The 18,083-nt window shown below is 30.1% G+C and overlaps 3 protein-coding genes across 9 annotated transcripts; 1 reads left to right on the forward strand and 2 right to left on the reverse strand.

Moving 5' to 3' along the window:
* The first annotated feature begins 919 nt into the window (after positions 1-919).
* On the forward strand, positions 920-2,061 carry LOC107013970 (NAD(P)H:quinone oxidoreductase-like). The gene is made up of 3 exons (XM_015213848.2): positions 920-1,082; positions 1,335-1,526; positions 1,611-2,061. Exons 1-3 carry the CDS (start codon positions 998-1,000, stop codon positions 1,913-1,915), a joined length of 582 nt encoding a protein of 193 aa, XP_015069334.1. The 5' UTR covers positions 920-997; the 3' UTR covers positions 1,916-2,061.
* A 1,075-nt stretch (positions 2,062-3,136) lies between these two features.
* Positions 3,137-5,430, reverse strand: LOC107008475 (NAD(P)H:quinone oxidoreductase). Its single transcript, XM_015207531.2, has 3 exons — positions 5,182-5,430; positions 4,881-5,072; positions 3,137-3,713 (listed from the first exon to the last, which is right to left on the reverse strand). The coding sequence occupies exons 1-3, from the start codon at positions 5,279-5,281 to the stop codon at positions 3,406-3,408; spliced, it is 600 nt and encodes a 199-aa protein (XP_015063017.1). The 5' UTR covers positions 5,282-5,430; the 3' UTR covers positions 3,137-3,405.
* Positions 5,431-6,214: 784 nt separating this feature from the next.
* On the reverse strand, positions 6,215-10,077 carry LOC107014076 (pentatricopeptide repeat-containing protein At2g13600-like). 7 transcript variants are annotated; one of them, XM_015213969.2, is made up of 4 exons: positions 7,716-10,077; positions 7,540-7,595; positions 7,289-7,402; positions 6,215-6,613 (listed from the first exon to the last, which is right to left on the reverse strand). In XM_015213969.2, the coding sequence occupies exon 1, from the start codon at positions 9,757-9,759 to the stop codon at positions 8,005-8,007; it is 1,755 nt and encodes a 584-aa protein (XP_015069455.1). In that variant the 5' UTR covers positions 9,760-10,077; the 3' UTR covers positions 6,215-6,613; positions 7,289-7,402; positions 7,540-7,595; positions 7,716-8,004. The 7 variants fall into 7 exon arrangements, with proteins under 7 accessions (XP_015069455.1, XP_015069461.1, XP_015069449.1 ...); XM_015213975.2 differs by lacking the exon at positions 7,540-7,595 and having other exon boundaries at positions 7,743-10,077; XM_015213963.2 differs by lacking the exon at positions 7,540-7,595.
* Between the last annotated feature and the right edge of the window lie 8,006 nt (positions 10,078-18,083).

Below are 18,083 nucleotides of genomic sequence, written 5' to 3' on the forward strand. Positions count from 1 at the left end.
TAAAGCCTAGACGGAGTAGGTTTGAAATTAAAAATATTAAAATGGGTTTAATATAAATCGGGTTGGGTCTTGACCTATTCAAATTTATTTTGGGCTCGAATGGGCTAAAAAACGGGTTGGGTCTTGACCTGTCCAATTTAACCCGATTAATCTCAATAATTTAACATATTGATATTTAACTTTGATAATCACAATTTGAATTCCCGCTCATGAATTTTTTGTTAAAAAGGTAACAAATTGATAAATAAATCCTAAAAGATGCTAAATAAATAGTAATTCATACCTTCAATATAGAAACATATTTTAATAAAAAAATTTAAAACGGATTGAAATTAGAGATTGAATTGGGCTTAATTGAGAATTCTCTTCAAATGGATTAAGCTCGAATGAGTTAAGAATAAACCCAATTCAAATTATATTGAGCCTAACCCTTAAAATTCTGGACGGGTTACTATGTTTGGGTTCACTTTTGACACCCGTATTAAAGCCCTCCTGATTTCAGTTTAAAAGAATAAAAGAGCTAAAAGGAAAACTAAGGGACCGTTTGGTAGCCTGCATACACATGGTTTATGCGTATATTCCATTCTTAACACTATTATATTTCAATTTTGATAACTAATAGGGTAAATTATTCAAGTATAAAATTAGTATTGTTTTTAACTTAGCTATTTAGAAACCTATAAAATTACTACATATATATATAAGTTATGAGAGATTCTATTTATTATTTTAGCATGTTAAAAGATGAATAACTAATCACGACATAAAATAATTTATAAATATCTTTGGTGACTAATCCAACATTAGTCCAACCAAATGATTTGATGAATAGTATTCATAAGAAGACAGGAAAAATCTTCACTGTTCGTCATGGCATCCGTCAGATCTTCCTAATTCGTGTATATAAATTTGTGATGCTAAAAACTAATTACTTATACTACAACAGAAGCAGAAGAAATAGACTTAAAAAAAAATTAAGAAAATAACCAAAGTGGTGATGGCGGCTGAAGCAGTAATCAAGGTAGTAGCACTCTGCGGTTCCCTCCGTGAAGCCTCCTATAATCGCGGTCTCCTCAATGCCGGTACATCTTTTTTTTCCTCCTCTGTTTTTCTGTTTTTTTTTTCTGTTTTTTATCAGGTGTTTAGTATCCGTATGGGAGTTCGATTAATCCAGATTCACGCCGAATAGAGCTTCATTTAGGGGTAGCACGAAAATCAGGATTTTTCTTATAGCTAAGGCTCGAATTTTAAACCTCCACATTTCTAAACACAACAATTAAGAAATAAAACATTTAAATCATGTGGTGTGATTGATGATTTGTAATTGCGCGTAGCAATGGAGATATGCAAGGATTCTATAAAGGGAATGGAGATTGAGTACGTCGATCTATCGTTGTTGCCGTTTACAAACGAGGACCTTGAGGTGAACGGAACTTATCCAAGCGAAGTAGAGGTTTTTCGTAAAAAAATTGAAGAAGCTGATTGTTTCCTCTTTGCTTCTCCCGAATACAATTACTCCGTTACAGGTACGCAGAGTCCGAGCTAAAATTTTGAATTTATGAATACAAATTCAAACATAGTTAACTCTTTACTCTGTTTTTTTTTTCCAGCACCATTGAAAAATGCAATTGATTGGGCATCTCGACCTCCTAACGTTTGGGCGGATAAATCAGCAGCAATTGTGAGTGCTGGAGGTAACTTTGGTGGAGGACGAGCACACTATCATCTTCGACAAATTGGAATCTACATTGATCTTCATTTCATTAACAAGCCTGAACTTTTCGTGTTTGCATTTGAATCACCACCAAAGTTTGACAGCAACGGTGTGCTGATACATGAAGAAACCAAGCACAAACTCAGATCAGTCCTTTTAGCTTTACAGGCATTTGCCTTGAGACTCAAAAGTCAAGTGTGAATAGCTTCTAATTGTATCCGTTCAATAATTTTCAACTCCGTTTGAAATTAAAGCGTAGTTATTATTATTTCGATTGTTGTTCAACATTGGCTGCTGCGTTTATTATTCTATATTTTTGTTTTTAAATCATGAAATCTTTTACATAAGATATGATTCTATGAAGCTTAGTGGATGTTGACTGTTTTTCCACTCTTTGTCTCTTCTATCATACAAAAAATACAGTATAATATTCCTTGTAATGTTAGTCATTAGTGGTTTTATGTTTAGCTTAATTAGGACTAAAAGTGTCCGCTTTTTTAAACATGAAGGACTTTTTATGTGTAGCAGTATAAATAAAGGATCAAAACACATAATTGCGTGAATGCATGATAACATATTTTTGTTATATATTTTTTATTTAAATTTTGAAGAAACAAGTTCTGAAGTATTTTCAAAAATTTATTAATAAGTTGATAAGTTAATCATATGAAACATGTCATCTCTCTTATTTGTATATACATCAACATAAATTGAAACATGTCGTAAAATTTTACAATTTTATTGAGGCTAATGTGCATAATTAAAAGAGATAAATTTTTAAGTGATTAGCTTATCTACGTAATACCACAAAAAACACACACTGAAGTTTTTTTCTCTAGAATTTGAACGAAAAGTTCATATGAGAACAATTAACTATTTATTTAGGCGATTAATTAAAAAAATATACTAATCCAAATATCTAAATAAAATTTACTCAAAAATTTAAAAAGTTATCAATATATTAAGCTAAAATAAAGTTCAAATAATATTAAATAAATAATTGAAGTAGCCAAATTTAAAGTTCCATAGCATTAGTAAATTTTTTCATAAAAATTGTGTCAAAGTCAGCATGATCGAGTGAAGTAATAAAAGGAGTACTCGTATAAAGTCGTATTCATTGCAAAGCGCCACGTGCCTCGCAAGTCATCTCATGTTTATTAATACCAAAAGTTATCTTTTCATTCCATCCTAACTGTAATTTTAAAACTTATAAAATTTGTTTAAAAATAATTGTTATTTTATTTAAGGAAATTCAAAATTAAAGATGAGAATTATTTCCAACTATATCCTTAACATTAAAAAAATATGCACAAACTGTGACTTATTTTCCAAAAAACAGTAGTTGTAAAAGTGGTCACAGGTGATTTTTCTTCAAGCGGTGAGCTAAACTTCGGTATGAACACATGTTGGACCACAATAGTCTATTCGAAGTAAATGTATTGATGATATTTTGTAAAACAAACGTGTTGCTGATAGAACAGGAAACGAAAGACAGAAAAAATGTAGGAGCCATTACATCAATCACCATGAAATTGTCAATCCTACAATTTAAATCCTGCTAACACGATCAATCAACTGAACAGACGTTTCAAAAGTCTATAAGTAGATATTTATTCCCATGTGAGCTGGAAATGTCAATTCTTTACCATCCAACACTGGATGAAGAAATGGACCACATTTACAGGTAGAAACTATTCACACTTGCCTTTGAGTTTCAAGGAAAGTGCTTGTAAAGCCAAAAGAACTGCTCTGAGTCTCTGCTTGGTTTCTTCATCTGTCAGCACACCATCACTGTCAAACTTTGGTGGTTGCTGGAACGCGTTCAGGAAAAATTCAGGTTTGTTAATGAAATGAAGATCAAGGAAGACTCCTATCTGTCGGAGGTGATATTGTGATCGTCCTCCACCAAAGCCACCTCCAGCACTCACCATTGCTGCTGCTTTATCAGCCCAAACATTTGGAGGTCGAGAGGCCCAATCAATTGCATTCTTCAACGGTCCTACCCAAGGAGCACCAAAATGATAGTCATCAGTACCAAGAGTGTCATTACAAGAAGTAAAAATCCATCAACACTAGTCTAGCAACCTAAAACTACTTGCATATACAGAGCCTAATTTACCATACTTTCATATTATAATTGTTTGGATTTTAAACTAGGGGACCAATTTATCTGTTTGTGTTAAGATGTACAGACTAGGATTACCTCAACTCTAGTGGTCAAACCCATTGTAGTGCTCGTACAATCAGATGAACCAAGTTAACCAATAAGAGAAGATATACTAACTATTCATTATATCAACCCTGAAAGACAAGCTAAGAAGACATCTCTCCTGCACCTTAACTTGAACAGTCTTAGGGAGTATTTCAGCTGTCTACAGATGTTGGACGTTAAGTTCCAGCTAGTTACCACATTCATTTATTCGTGGTTTTTCAGCCAAATACATTTAGGTATCCTCATCAAATTCTTTTTCTAAAAATGTATAAAAAGGGCACCCTACCAAGTTCTTAATTTTGCTCTCATTGATCTTCTAAAGAAGCTCATCTTACAAATAGCCTGAATGAGATAAATATCATGGAAAATTAATATATTTTCATATCATCATTTTGTGCTAACGCGGAACTTTTTCTTTAGCAATAACAGTTTCAACTACAGCTTAGGTATGCTATCATTTTTTGCAAAAGAACCATTTCCATTTGAAGCATCTTCCTGCTTCAACCTCTATCAAACAAAAGCTAAAGTTGCACCAAATAAGTATGTGTTTTAATTAGCAATAGTGACCATGGGCCTGAATTCCTTTTGTTCCTTTTTCGATATAACAAGCTCTGTGGCTCACCATAGATAATCGTGCATGATAACAAGTATTCAGATTCTCAGTGCATAGAAGTCGAAATAGCACTAGAGTAATCAAATCTCGGACCAATTAAAGCATAAATTGGAAATGGCAATTCATAGTTGACATGTTCTTACCCTCCTTCTCCAGAACCAAGCTACTCTTGATTCGAGAAACCTTTCAAACTATTCTAATTTTTACCTAAATTTAGACTAACAACAGTAAGATCTCCAAAATCAACAGTCATTTTAAGTCTAATTAACTTCAAGGTAGCTAAGGAGCATCAATTAGAGAAATATGAAAAAAGGTAAAAAAAAAAAAAAAGAGTTGGACACCTGTGATGGAGTAATTGTACTCTGGAGAAGCAAAAAGGAAACAATCAGCTTCTTCAATTTTCTTACGAAAAGCCTCGACGACCGGGGGATAAGTCCCGTCCACCTCAAGATCCGTGTTCAGAAACGGCAACGGCGATATATCGACGTACTCGATCTCCATTCCCGTTATAGAATCCTTGCATATCTCCATCGCTAAGCCCAACAATCACACAACATGAGTTGCAATTACAAGCACGGAAGCACCAAATGCATATACTGAAACAATATTTTTTTAAAATAAACAGAAAAAAATAAAGTTTACCCGCATTGAGGAGACCGCGATTATAGGAACCTTTACGGAGGGAACCGCAAAGCCCAGCTACCTTGATTACTGGTTGAGCCGCCATCGCCGCTGCTTGCATTCCCCTGAATATATTTTTTTTTTCTTTTTTTTTTCAAACTTCTTGTTTTTTTCCAGCACAAATATATATACTGAAATTTGGAAAGCCGGACCTGACGGACGCGATGACGAACCTAATTTCCTGTCATCTTAATTAACACCTTTTTTGTGCCTGTACAGATATATTCTAAGAGCCTGTTTGGCTCAGCTTAAAACCTGGTCAAACTGACTTAAAAACTGATTTTTGTCTTATTTAGCTGTTTGGCAATATTCAAAATAACTTATTTTAAGTTAAAAAAACTTATTTTAAGCCAAAAGTTAAAAGTTGGGGTAGGGGTGCTTTTTTTTTTAGCTTATAAGCTGTTTTAAGTTGACCACATTTTTATATTTTTGTCCTTAATATTTTTATACAATCTCCAAATTACAACATAACCTTAACATCTCTTTCTTCCATTTTTCCCTTTTCGCGTTTGGCATAGCAATTTCAGCACTTTTATCCAAACACATAACTGCTTATTTTAAAAATAAGTTTCAGCACTTTCAAAAGTACTTTTTTAAAGCTGATTTTATTAAGCCCATCCAAACGGGCCCTAAGTCCGTTTTAATTTATTTGTTTAATTTTAATTTATTATAAAAATTTAAATATAATTAAGTAAGCAAAAAAATTATTTTCGATTCTTTTCATTTTGTCTTCTAATAATCATTAACATAATTTTGGTTTAGCTGTCGATTTGACATAAAGTTAATTAAAAAAGAGATTCCAATACATTTTAATATTTTAAACCAACAATGATAACGAGTCTTTATCAGAAAAGTGTTGTAATGGAGTATTTAGTAATAAATAAAGCTAAGTTTAATTTTTAATAAGTGATACTAAAAATTTCAAATATAGAGAACCGCATTTGACTAATCTAGAGGTTGTCTATCACCCGCCATTTGTTTGTCCAAGTCCAAATTAAAAAAAAGTCATGGCTGCTTTCTGCCTTCATTATACTATTGTTGTTCTTTTCAAATTTTCATATTTGTATTGGAGATTTTATATTTTTCCAAAGGATATCAAGGCACCAATCATGCCATCAAAGAATATGTCATCATGACATATGTTAAAAACTAACATTAAATCCAATCAACCGGAAAAATAACTTTTAAAAAACAACTCCATTAACCCAAACTTTTCTTAGCTCGTTATTTCACCCATAAATCTGTTCTCACAACTGTTTGCTCTCCAATGCTAGCCACTTGTGTATACTCTCTGCATATTACATTGCTCCGGGGCTCTCTTTCTCTATGCACATTAGCTTCTTGCTTTACTCTCTCCAAGACAACCTTCAGCTTGCTGAGCAACTGCGGGTTCCTTAGAACCAAGCAGATGAACAGCAACAACAACATACACAGTAAAATCAAGCACATGAAAAAACAAAAATGAATAAAAAATAAATACTTATTTAACCTAGAGCAATATTCAACATAGATAGTGTATAGGCTTCCACATGATCTTTATAATATTTGCGAGCTACTTCACTGATTGTTCTTTGGATTTTGACTTGAATACTCGAACTTTTTTCACAAGCTACTATTTTAAAACAAACCAAATTCCTAAACCACTAGAGTGTCTTGTGAAGAATATATTAATACTCGGAAAGTTTCAGAAAAGCTACCATTTCAAATGAAACCAAATTCCTAAACCACTGTAGTGTCTAGAAGTAAACTAGTAGCTTTAAATTGCTTAAGCTTCAACAAATTGTTCCTTATCTATTACAGAATCCTCGTATCAAATCTCTAAGAACCAAATTCGCCTCGTGTAAAAAGAAGTGCTTGTCAATTTCATGTCTCAAAAGTAAGTCACTAGAAGTGTTATAAAGGCGAGTGAACCAACACAATAGATATTCCCTGTCAAAACTAAATACAAAGGCTTGAGGCAAGATGGATCAGGATTAGTAGAGCCGAACCTTGATAAGGTACAAGTGGTACATCAACCAGAGTTTCAGAAACTGTTGTAGTAAAAATTCAAACAGAGATAGCAGTATACCTCAGAGCTGTTGACTTTATATTTGGCCGTGAGCCTATCCCAGCTTCTTCATACTGCTGTAGTGAACTATGAGCAGACTGGTTTTGTGCTTAAGTCAAAGAATGCAGATATAACCTGCGATCAATAGCAACAGCAGAGACAAAATTAGTAAATCGTGGTACCTATAGGAATTGTCATATTTAGGGAATAACAACATTAAGAAATTTAACTATCTCGTGATTTAGGAGAAGTAATAGGCATGTCATCAATACCACTTCACCCTAGTGAAACATTTGGTCGCTGGAAATGAGATCTTCAAACAAAGAACCTGAAGCCAGTGGTTCATAAGAAACTGAACGGTTGTGATAGCTAACAGGTCCATGTGAAAGACCAATCACAGCTTTATCACAAAAATGAAAAACATTAAATCAATGAGCAGAAACATTACCTGTGCACCAAATAGGTGGATGGATACCTGCACATTAATGATGGATCCATCTGCTGGTCATAATATCAACATCTCTGAAACTTCAAGCAGCAAGGACTGTATTATAATGCCTAGCATCTGATGGTCATGTTTCTTACCTTTAAGATAAGTGATGATATCTGGAAAGACAAAAATTCTGCCTCACTTTTTTCTCTCCCAAAATTTCAGCAGGACAGGTTTGCACCGAAGCTCATAGTTAGTCGTTAAAAGTAGAAAGCTCTGTACATGGTTAAAACCTCTTTCAATCATATCAAGAAAATGCATCATCTTCAAGAAAGTACGAGCTTTCAGTTTGAAATACGTATCCAACATCCTTCATTGGATCAATGAGTTTAGTTAGCAATTCTTTTATTTCTTCTGACCGACTGTGGGACTGGTCTTTAGCGACAAACTTATGTCTGATGTTTTTTATCTCAATCCAACTGTAAGCTGCTTCTTTCACCAATCCTCTGTTATCCATGTACCTTCGCAAACTGCGGGCATCATCCCACCTTCCTGCTGCTGCATAGATGTTGGATAACATAATATACCTGGCAGCATTATCAGGTTCCAGCTCAAATAGAGCTTCTGCTGCCCTTCTAGCAAGTTTTAAGTTCCCATGTACCCTGCAAGCACCCAGAAGCGCGCCCCACATTCCAATATTGTTTGTTCCCCAAGGAGCTCCCGTGATTAATTCCGCAGCTTCCCAAAGTCTATTCTTCCGTCCAAGTAAATCAATCAAGATCCCGTAGTGATCTAATTGGGGCACTATACCGTATTCCCTCTCCATTGAATGAAGATAGTGGAATCCTTCAGATAGTAAACCACAGTGGCTACAGGCAGATAAAACCCCAAGAAAAGTTACATGATTTGGTTTTGTACCTGCTTCAATCATTTTGTCAAACATGAACAATGACATCTCTCCATTCCCATTTTGAGCGAACCCAATTATTATTGAGTTCCAAGTAACTCGATCCTTCCCATCTAACCTCCCAAACAATGTCATAGCAGATATCATGTCTCCACATTTACAGTACATGTCAATCAAAGCATTAACTACAAACACATTATGCAAATCAATTAAACGCGTATATCTAAAAATGTGTCCATGAACCTGCTTCCCTTTTTCTATAATAGGTATGTCTGCACAAGCACTTAGAACACTAACATAAGTGGATGCACTGGGCACAATACCTTCTTCCAGCATCTCCTTAAAAATACACAAAGCCTTCTCTCCTTCTCCATTCTGAGCAAACCCCATGATCAAAGCAGTCCAAGCCACCACATTTCTGACTGGCATGCTATCAAAAAGTGAACACGCATCTACCAATCTAGATGCACATATATAAGCAACCAACATCGAAGTCCAGGAGAACACATCAGTCTCATGCATTTGACAAAAGACAGAATATGAGTACTCAGGTTTGCCACATTTCCCATAAGCATCAATCAGTGCATTGCAAACCACAAGATTAAACTTCACACCAATCACAGTTGCGAACCCATGCAATTCACGCAACAACCTCAAGACACCCAAACACGCGCAAGCATTTACCACACCAACAACTGTAAACTCGTCAATCAAGAACTCATCTCTACATCGTATTCGCGTTCTTTTGAAAAATCCCATAGCTTTTCCTGGAAACCCATGATGAGTTAAGCTAGATATAATCGAGTTATAGCTCACAACATTTGGTTCAGGCATTACATCGAGCAGCTGGAAGGTTTCTCTAAAAAGACCCTTTTTACAATAAGCTGAGAGTATTGTGTTCCAAGATTGAGCATTCTTGTTTGATACTTCATTAAATGCCTGTTGCGCATATTCTACAGAGCTACATTTAGCATACATGTCAATCAATCTGTTGGCGAGGAATGTGTTAAAGTTTAACGCTGTCTTTATCAGCCGTGAATGGATGAGTCTCCCAAGATTGAGATCATTAGTTCGAATGCATTTTGAAAGGAGGTTCGCCAAGTAATGAGAAGGGTCTATAGATATTGCTTCAACTGGTTGCATTAGAGCAAACATCAATAAACTCGAGTTGATTGATAATTATGAAAGAAATTGAACAGATTTTATTAGAAACACAAGATTATTACCAATTAAGCAATACCTTACAAAGCTAAAACTCGCCATCAATATTTGATCAAGCTTAATTCACACCGAGTTATGAGCTAGTTCCCTCCATAGCTGATATGATTACCCAATTGAAAACAGGCCGCTGGATTATCCAGCTTCACACACTCTCTTTTGTCACCCTAGATTAAAATTTTCCGCTTAGTTTTGATTCCGCAATAAATATAAAAAAGAATTTTTAAAAAATTCATGACATTTGAAAATGAAAAAATACTTAAAATAACTTGTACTATTGAAATTGTACGAAACTATCCTTCTTGACCTCCAAATGTCTATTTTAGTTCTTATTATCCTTATTTTTTAACAGCCTCAAATTTAGATCCAATTAATAAATTAATTAATGAGTGATACTCATCAAGTACTCAACCTATAATTAATCTAAACTCCACTCACTTCCAAATCAAATGAACCCACTGTAAATTGCAATTTCCAAATCAAATCAACCCACTATAAATTGCAAATTAAAAATTACTAGGAGAAAAACTAACAACTTTGAATAGGTAAAAGTCATTCGTATGTTTACACAAATTTATTATCTGCATGTTTTGTGTTTAAATTTATAATTCATGTTATAAAATTTTAATTAATTAATATATATTTTACTTTATTAAATCACATAATAATGAAAATTACATTAATTAGATATAAATATTTTGGTACGAATAAATTTTTTCCACTTTGAATTGCTATTATTTTTACAAAAAATAAAATAAAAGTTAATCTATCAAGGTCAATAATAACATAGATGATGTATCTTGATTTTTGACCAAGATGCAAAAAAAAAAAAAAACATGTTATTTGAATAGTTTTTTAAGCAAACTTAGAACTTCACTATTTTTCGAAAAACAACATATTAAAAGACAAACTTTTCTAATAGGCAAATAGTTTTGCACTTGGGCATAAAATGTATCAAGTAATTTATGAATTTTATGATATACTAGTTGGCTTCTTTCATTGGACTGCAAAATTTTCCTTTTCTCTGTTGGTATGTTATAGTGGCAGGTACAGAGGAAATCATATAGAATTTGATCTTTTGCGGTCAATTTGATTTGAGAATCAATTGATTTTTAAATTAATTTAGATTAATTATAAACTGATTTTGGTAATATTTTAGTATTTGTATATAGATAACGATAAATAATTTTGAAATATGTATCGTAAATAATTATATAATTACATTCTCAAATTTACTATATGAAAGAAAAAAATAAAAATACTTTCTGCAGAAAAATATTTTATTTGTAACAAAATAATTCTTGTATAAATTTTAAAATTAAATTGTATGTAGTTATAATAAGGTGATTTTTTTTCCGACAAATTAGAATGGAAAGGGTGGCACGTAGGGATAGAAGGACTATAACATTAAATAGCTATATAAACTAGAGGTAAATATTATAGTGATGTATGTAAAATTAGGTAATTTTTTCTTATTTTTATTTGTTGTAAATAGTTTAAATTTGTAATTATAAAGCACATTTTAAGACAGCTAAGCCTACATGCTACAAGTATTATTTGGACAATGTAATAATGTAAAAGAATTAAAAAAAATCCAGTATGTATGTAACACAAACTCAAACATTAACTAGTTAGGACAGCTTGGTTATTGGTTAGAGTTAGGCAGGATTTATTTATGCAGGTATTAGTTATGTGGGATTTAGTTATGCAGATATTAATTGTGCAGGTATTAGCTATGCATATTTTAGTTATGTAGGTATTTGTTATGGAGTATTTAGATATTACAATAGATGAATTATTAATTATTGAATATTAAACTTGTTGTAAATTATTAATATATATTATTCATTACAAAATAATAATACATGCTAATAAAATGTGAAATATATTGAATAATGTATAATGCTAATATTTGATTAGCATATGTACCGTTAAAAACATACAATCAATTTCTAATATTAAAAAAATATTTATACGGTAAGTATATAAAAAGAAATGAAAATAATCTATATATAATAAGAAATAAAAATAACACATATTGATAAGAAACAATAAAGTTTTCAATTAAAAAAATAAATAAAAATGGTCTAAATATAAAAAAGAAATAAAAATAACAAACTTATATATAAGAAAACAATAAAGTTTTCAATTAAAAACAATAAAAAGTAAATATGTAATTTATCGCTTTAATACATGTATAATTAATATCCACAACTTATTCCACCTTCTACTCTTTATACATAGATTCTCTTATAAGTTAAGTTGGTATTAATTATGTAGGACTATAAAAATACGACCAAACATGATATAAATTATGTTGACTTTTCTACCTAAACAAAAATTTCTACCAAACATAATATAACTTAATACATTATTTCATACATAAATAAAATATCACTTATACCGTAACAAAACGGCCCTTAATGCATACAAAATAGTGAGAACTTTTGGGCTGGCCTTCCATGCTAAGGTTAGGTAGCCATATTAAAGAAGAATCTTCTGGGCCCATGAGTTTGAAATGTTTCTTCATCTAAAATAATATATCTTAGTGATGAAGACATAAAGTTGTGTTTTAGTGGGTTGTCAAAAACGTCCGGTATACGATATAAATATATAATCTTTTAACATGATATTAACTGATATTTTATATCATAATTTACGTTCAACATGATGTTTTATATGTATCATGTAACTCAAAACATATATATCTATTTGTTTAGCTTTTAAAAAATTTAACTATTTACTAGTGAATATCCAAAATTAAAAGATATAGATATCAGTTGAAGCTAAGTTAAACAACACATTTATATATTATATCATTACTTTCATAAATTATTTAATTTTACACAGTTAACTACACTTCATATGTAACCCAGTTCTTCTTCTTTATAAAACAAATTACTTTAATTTAAATATTAAAGTTAAATACAAAATCAACATTTTTATTTCTATGTCAAAGAAAAAAAAAAGACAATAGTCAAAATCTTATTTGAAACTAGTTTCTACTTTTCAAGCTTATTTGGATTAGCTTATATCAAATACTTTTAAGTTAAAATAACTTTAAACTGACTTCATAATGTTTTATTAAACTAAAAAAATGCTTTATGCTTTTAAGGACTTGTTTTAATGCTTTTCAAAATTTAAGTTGAAAGTACAAGGAAATCCTTTTCAATAATCTTTTAAAATGTGAAGTTCTTAAATACGTTTTATCAGAACATTCGTTTTAGGTGAACACATTAAGTGGAAGTCTCCATCAGTAGATTTAAAACGATTATTCATTAATATAATCATTGTCATATCATAGTCCATCGAATTAGAATATGTATAACTATATATAGAATCGTGATTCGTATCATAGAGTATAGTACGGATGATTGACCTTAATATTAATGTCTAATTGTATCATCTTAATTACTCTCTTTTATTATCTAAAATATAATATAAAAGAAAAAAATTACGCAAAAAAGCAAGCATATAGTAGTTAATTAGCTAATATAGTTATAGTTTGAATAAATAGAGGCTCCCACTTAATTTTAGCTATAATTATGTCGTCTGTCTTCTTTTATACATCTATAAATACAAATTATACACACATATATATATATAATTATATGACATAAATACAAATACATTTAGCCTCTTTCCACTCTCTGTCCTTTCTCACTCGTCTCTCTGTACTCTCTTCCAATCTCGCTCACTTCTCTCCTCCCTCTATCAATCTCGCTCGCCAGATATACATATACATATGTATATCAATTATATATATATAATTATCTACAAATATACATATGCAATTCGCCTCTCTTCACTCTCCACCCTCTCTTGCTCGCTCTCACCCCGCCCTCCCAATCTCGCTCGCCTATCTCCTCTAGCTTCCAATCTCGCTCATCAGATATACAAATACATATGTATATCAGTTGCATATATACAAGTATTTAACAGATATACAAATATAAGTCACCTCTCTCCATTCTCTACTCTCTGCCCCCTCTCTCTCGCCTCTGTTCTTCCTCTAACTTGAAGCTATGAATCATAATTGACAAACTACAACTATGGAGCATAATTAAGTTATATTTGAGTGGATATATGCAAAAATTCCACAGAGAATAACTTCATTCACGATCCGTCAAGTTTTATTTTATTTTTTTTAATTATTATTTTTATAACATTCAAACTTTATTTAGATATCATATATTGTTGGTGTTTATGTATTTTAATATTAAAACTAAAAAATTTAGTGCATATATCAGTGTGTATAAGTTGATAAAAATGTGGTCATTATTTTCGTGCAACTCTTATAACCTCTATTGTCATGATCTATAACTAATTCCACCCATTATTCTACCTTGTAACTTATGTAACCTTTCGGCAATTCATTTACCAAATTTACTACCCATTACCTTTTTATTCATTGCATGAAGGAATTCCTCACCTAGGTCTTACTTTGTATTGAGAAGAAGAGAAATAATATAAGAAAAGATGAGGAATTTATATTGAGGTTAGTACAGTGAAAGAGAGAGTTGAGACAATAGAAAATATTGTCTTCCAACTATATTCACTATACAAAAGACAAAATTTGTATGTTGAAGGAATGTGTTCTTTTTGTGGAGTTTTGGACTCTTCAACTAATTCAGAATTGTTTGAGTTGTGCAACATTGTTGGACTTTGTATCCTGAAGGGGACAAATCAAGAATATTAATGCTAGATTGGTGTACATTATGCCACATATTTAAATATTTTTTTTATTAATTTTATTTATAACTGTAATTTATTATATTTATAGTATATATATATATATATATGTTCATTACACTATTTGTTGTAGTTAAAAAATTCACTTAATTTTATTAAAATTTCAAAGGAAATTTAAACACTTAAACAATTTCAGTTACATCCAAAAAGTCGATTAACTTCGATGGAAGTAATGACTCCTTTGTTTTCTCATAATGAACTTTATATATTTTTTGCATAGGCAAAGTAAAAGTGATCTTTCTTATATTTTAATACATTAAAATAAAAAATTGAGGGATTATCAGAAGGAATGTTCTCTCTTCCTTCTTTATTTAATAATAGCTAAAAAAAATGAAGCTATATATAGGACTACAGTTTCCCTTTTTTTTTAAAAAAAAAACTTAAATATAATCGAATATTATGATACTAGCTGGTAGTATAAGACCTCATTTGTTTTCATCAAAATTAAAAGGTCTGAATCCGAATACATATCTGAATATTAAGATATGATCTTTAAATCTGAACACATAATAATATTTGTTTTCAATATCTGAATGTACAAGTGAAATTGAACACTATATAAATAAAATATTATAAAAAATTTCACTTCAATAAAATATATCATTTTTTATTAAAAAAATTGAAAAGTTTCAATAATCGTGATATGGAGTACTATTTTTTCATTCAAAAATCTTGATAAACAACAATACACCAAAAATATTATTGCAACCAGTGTTTATGACACACGTCAATAAAAGAATATTATTAATATAAAAAAAATACTTGAAAGAATTTATGAAAACTTATCAGTTCAAGAGGGAAAAAATGGTGTTTGATTGAGAAAAGAGAAAAAATGGTGTTTGATTGAGAAAAGAGAAAAAAAAAGTTTTTAGTTATGAGATAAAAAAGCATGTCCAAAACAGAGAAGCGATGATTTATTATTTGATAACTTCTCAAATAAGTCTGAATATGTTAAGAGTCTCCTAAAGATCTGATTCGTTCAGATCACTTCAGACATATTAAGAGGTTTTTAAAAAAATTAAACGAATGAACTTAATGGGTTGAATCTGAATGATTCAGATCTAAAAATCAAACGTACTTAATTGACTGAATCTGAATGATTAAGATTCAAACCTCTATTAAATGCAAAAAAATAAGGCCTAAATATTATTATCTTCTTTCGTTTAACTAGTGACTTAATTTGATTTGATATAGAGCTTAAAAAATAAAAAAAAACTTTTAAATTTTATATTATTAAACTAAAATTACATTAAATATATAAAATATTTCTTTTATTTATGTGATCTTAAATATATCACTGGGCGTGATTATGTCGGCAGATGAGTAGGGGTATTTCTCGTGAAATTAGAAAAGTGGTGCCCATTAAAGAAGTGGGGAGAAAAGTGAAGAGAAAAAAGCAGAATGTGAAAAAGCTGTTAACTCACCACAAACGTATTGCGTGATATTCATTCATAATTCATAAAGAAAATGACCTTTTTCATTTCACCTTCTTTTACAGTATTTATTCATGATTGGAAAATGGAGACACTCATAGTGACCCGATATGATGGAGACCATTGGAGTGCTTAAGATTAATATTAAACGAAGAGAAAAGATATAAAGTTATTATTGAAGTTGTCTCGTATTTTTATAAAGATATTTTAACTTTGTAACTGTTCTATTACCCAACTAAATAATTTTGAAAATATATTATTATATCATTTTTCGATCAGCCTCAAATCTTAAAAAGCAAGTGAGTTCACACTCCAATCATTACATGACACGTGTTAATTTAATTAAAAATATATTTTTTTTTCATTTTAAAATTTTCTTTTATCTTTTATATTCTTTATTTCTCTCTCTTACTTTTTGAATTTTAATTTTGATATATCTTAAGTTTCATTTCACCTTCCATCTCATTTCCTTTTTTTCTTCACCTCAAACTCTCCATGTCAAATTGAAACCCATTTTCTTTTCTTTTTTTTTTCTTCTTCTCCGATCAAATTCTTTATAAAATTCATACGATTATTTAGACTTTATTGATTTATTGATAACAAAATTAATTATTTTGTTAAGAAAATTTAAAATTTTGAAGGAACCATCAACTACTCATTTTTCATGTATATTAGAAATTATGATTTTAAAAGAATCAATTAATTTCTCAAAAATTAAAAGAACTTAATTGAAATCGAATTAAAAAACTATATGATACTTCCTAATCATCTTGAAATCTAATGAGTTTATTGAATTGTTCGAAATGTAAGAAAATATTTAGATAAAATTTTAAAATTAAAGAGAGTAAAATTAATAGTAATAAAAAAAGAAGGAAGGTGAAATTGTGATAAAAATGGTGACATTGAAAGTAAAAAAACTTTTGAAAAGAAAGAAGAAAGAAAGAGAAAAAATAAAAAGGAAAAAAAGTTAAAATAATAAGAAAACTAAGAAAATGTATTTTATGATAAAATATTTGTAAAAATAAAATTATATTAGCTATTTTTTGCTGCTCACTCTCTTTAAGAGAGTGCACATCGCTCTCTATGTTAGATGGACGAAAGATGATGTAATTATATCTATTCAAAATTGTTTAGTAGGATAATAGGACTGCTATAAAGTTAAGATGTCTTTTTAAAAATTTAGGACAACTTCAATGGTAACTTTATATCTTTTTTCTTAAATGAAATATTAATTGAACAAAGGTATCATTTATAATAATGAAAAAGATGTAAAAAGAATTTTAATTTTTAAGATAATTGGTCCTACACTATTCTAATAAAAAATACACTAAAACTTTTTGCATTATTAATACTATACGTTTTTATTTATATTGGTAATGCAAACTTTAACACATATAAATAGAAAAGATGTACTCTATCTGTTCATTTTTTATTTTGAACCATTTTACTTTTCTTAATTGATAGAATTTCTAGTATTTTTATTCACTAAATTTTAAAATAACATTAACTCAATATTGATAAATTGAGGATATAAAAAAAATTAAATTATTTTGTTATTTATCAAAAATGAGAAGTAAAAAAAGACATCAAATTAGAAAATATTTGACAAATAAATACAAGCCGAAAAAATATCGAATAATATAGGAAAAGATCTGAAATATATTCAAACTTTAATTGAAATTGCGATACTTTTTAATCGAAATTGCGATCGAACTTTAAAAAAGACCTTTTGCCCTGCACCATACAATAATGTATTTTAAAAATATATATGTGTCCATATGAACATCATAAATATTATATTAGTCCACGTAAACACATATATATTCTTAAAATACATTATTAAATAATGCAAAGGATAAAAAATTATTTTCAAATTTTAATAATATCACAATAATTTTAATTAAATTCAAATATATTTCAAACTCATTACCCAATAATATGATTACTTAAAACGCACAAATTAATGCATGGACTCTACTGTAATCGACCCCTTTTGTTACTCCATCTGACTTTCTGTTCACGTCTTTTACCTTCCATTTATTTTCCCTTTTTATAGTTTACTGCTTCTTTTTCCCC

This window comes from Solanum pennellii, chromosome 1 (genome assembly GCF_001406875.1).
Source record: "Solanum pennellii chromosome 1, SPENNV200".
NCBI classification, from domain to species: Eukaryota; Viridiplantae; Streptophyta; class Magnoliopsida; order Solanales; family Solanaceae; genus Solanum; species Solanum pennellii.

Coding starts and splice junctions, on each gene's coding strand:
- LOC107013970 (XM_015213848.2), top strand. CDS start 998: ATGGCGGCTGAAGCAGTAATCAAGGTAGTAGCACTCTGCGGTTCCCTC. Junction 1,083..1,334: donor TCGCGGTCTCCTCAATGCCG/GTACATCTTTTT, acceptor AATTGCGCGTAG/CAATGGAGATATGCAAGGAT. Junction 1,527..1,610: donor ATACAATTACTCCGTTACAG/GTACGCAGAGTC, acceptor TTTTTTTTCCAG/CACCATTGAAAAATGCAATT.
- LOC107008475 (XM_015207531.2), bottom strand. CDS start 5,281: ATGCAAGCAGCGGCGATGGCGGCTCAACCAGTAATCAAGGTAGCTGGG. Junction 5,073..5,181: donor TCGCGGTCTCCTCAATGCGG/GTAAACTTTATT, acceptor TGTTGGGCTTAG/CGATGGAGATATGCAAGGAT. Junction 3,714..4,880: donor GTACAATTACTCCATCACAG/GTGTCCAACTCT, acceptor CTCCTTGGGTAG/GACCGTTGAAGAATGCAATT.
- LOC107014076 (XM_015213975.2), bottom strand. CDS start 9,759: ATGTTTGCTCTAATGCAACCAGTTGAAGCAATATCTATAGACCCTTCT.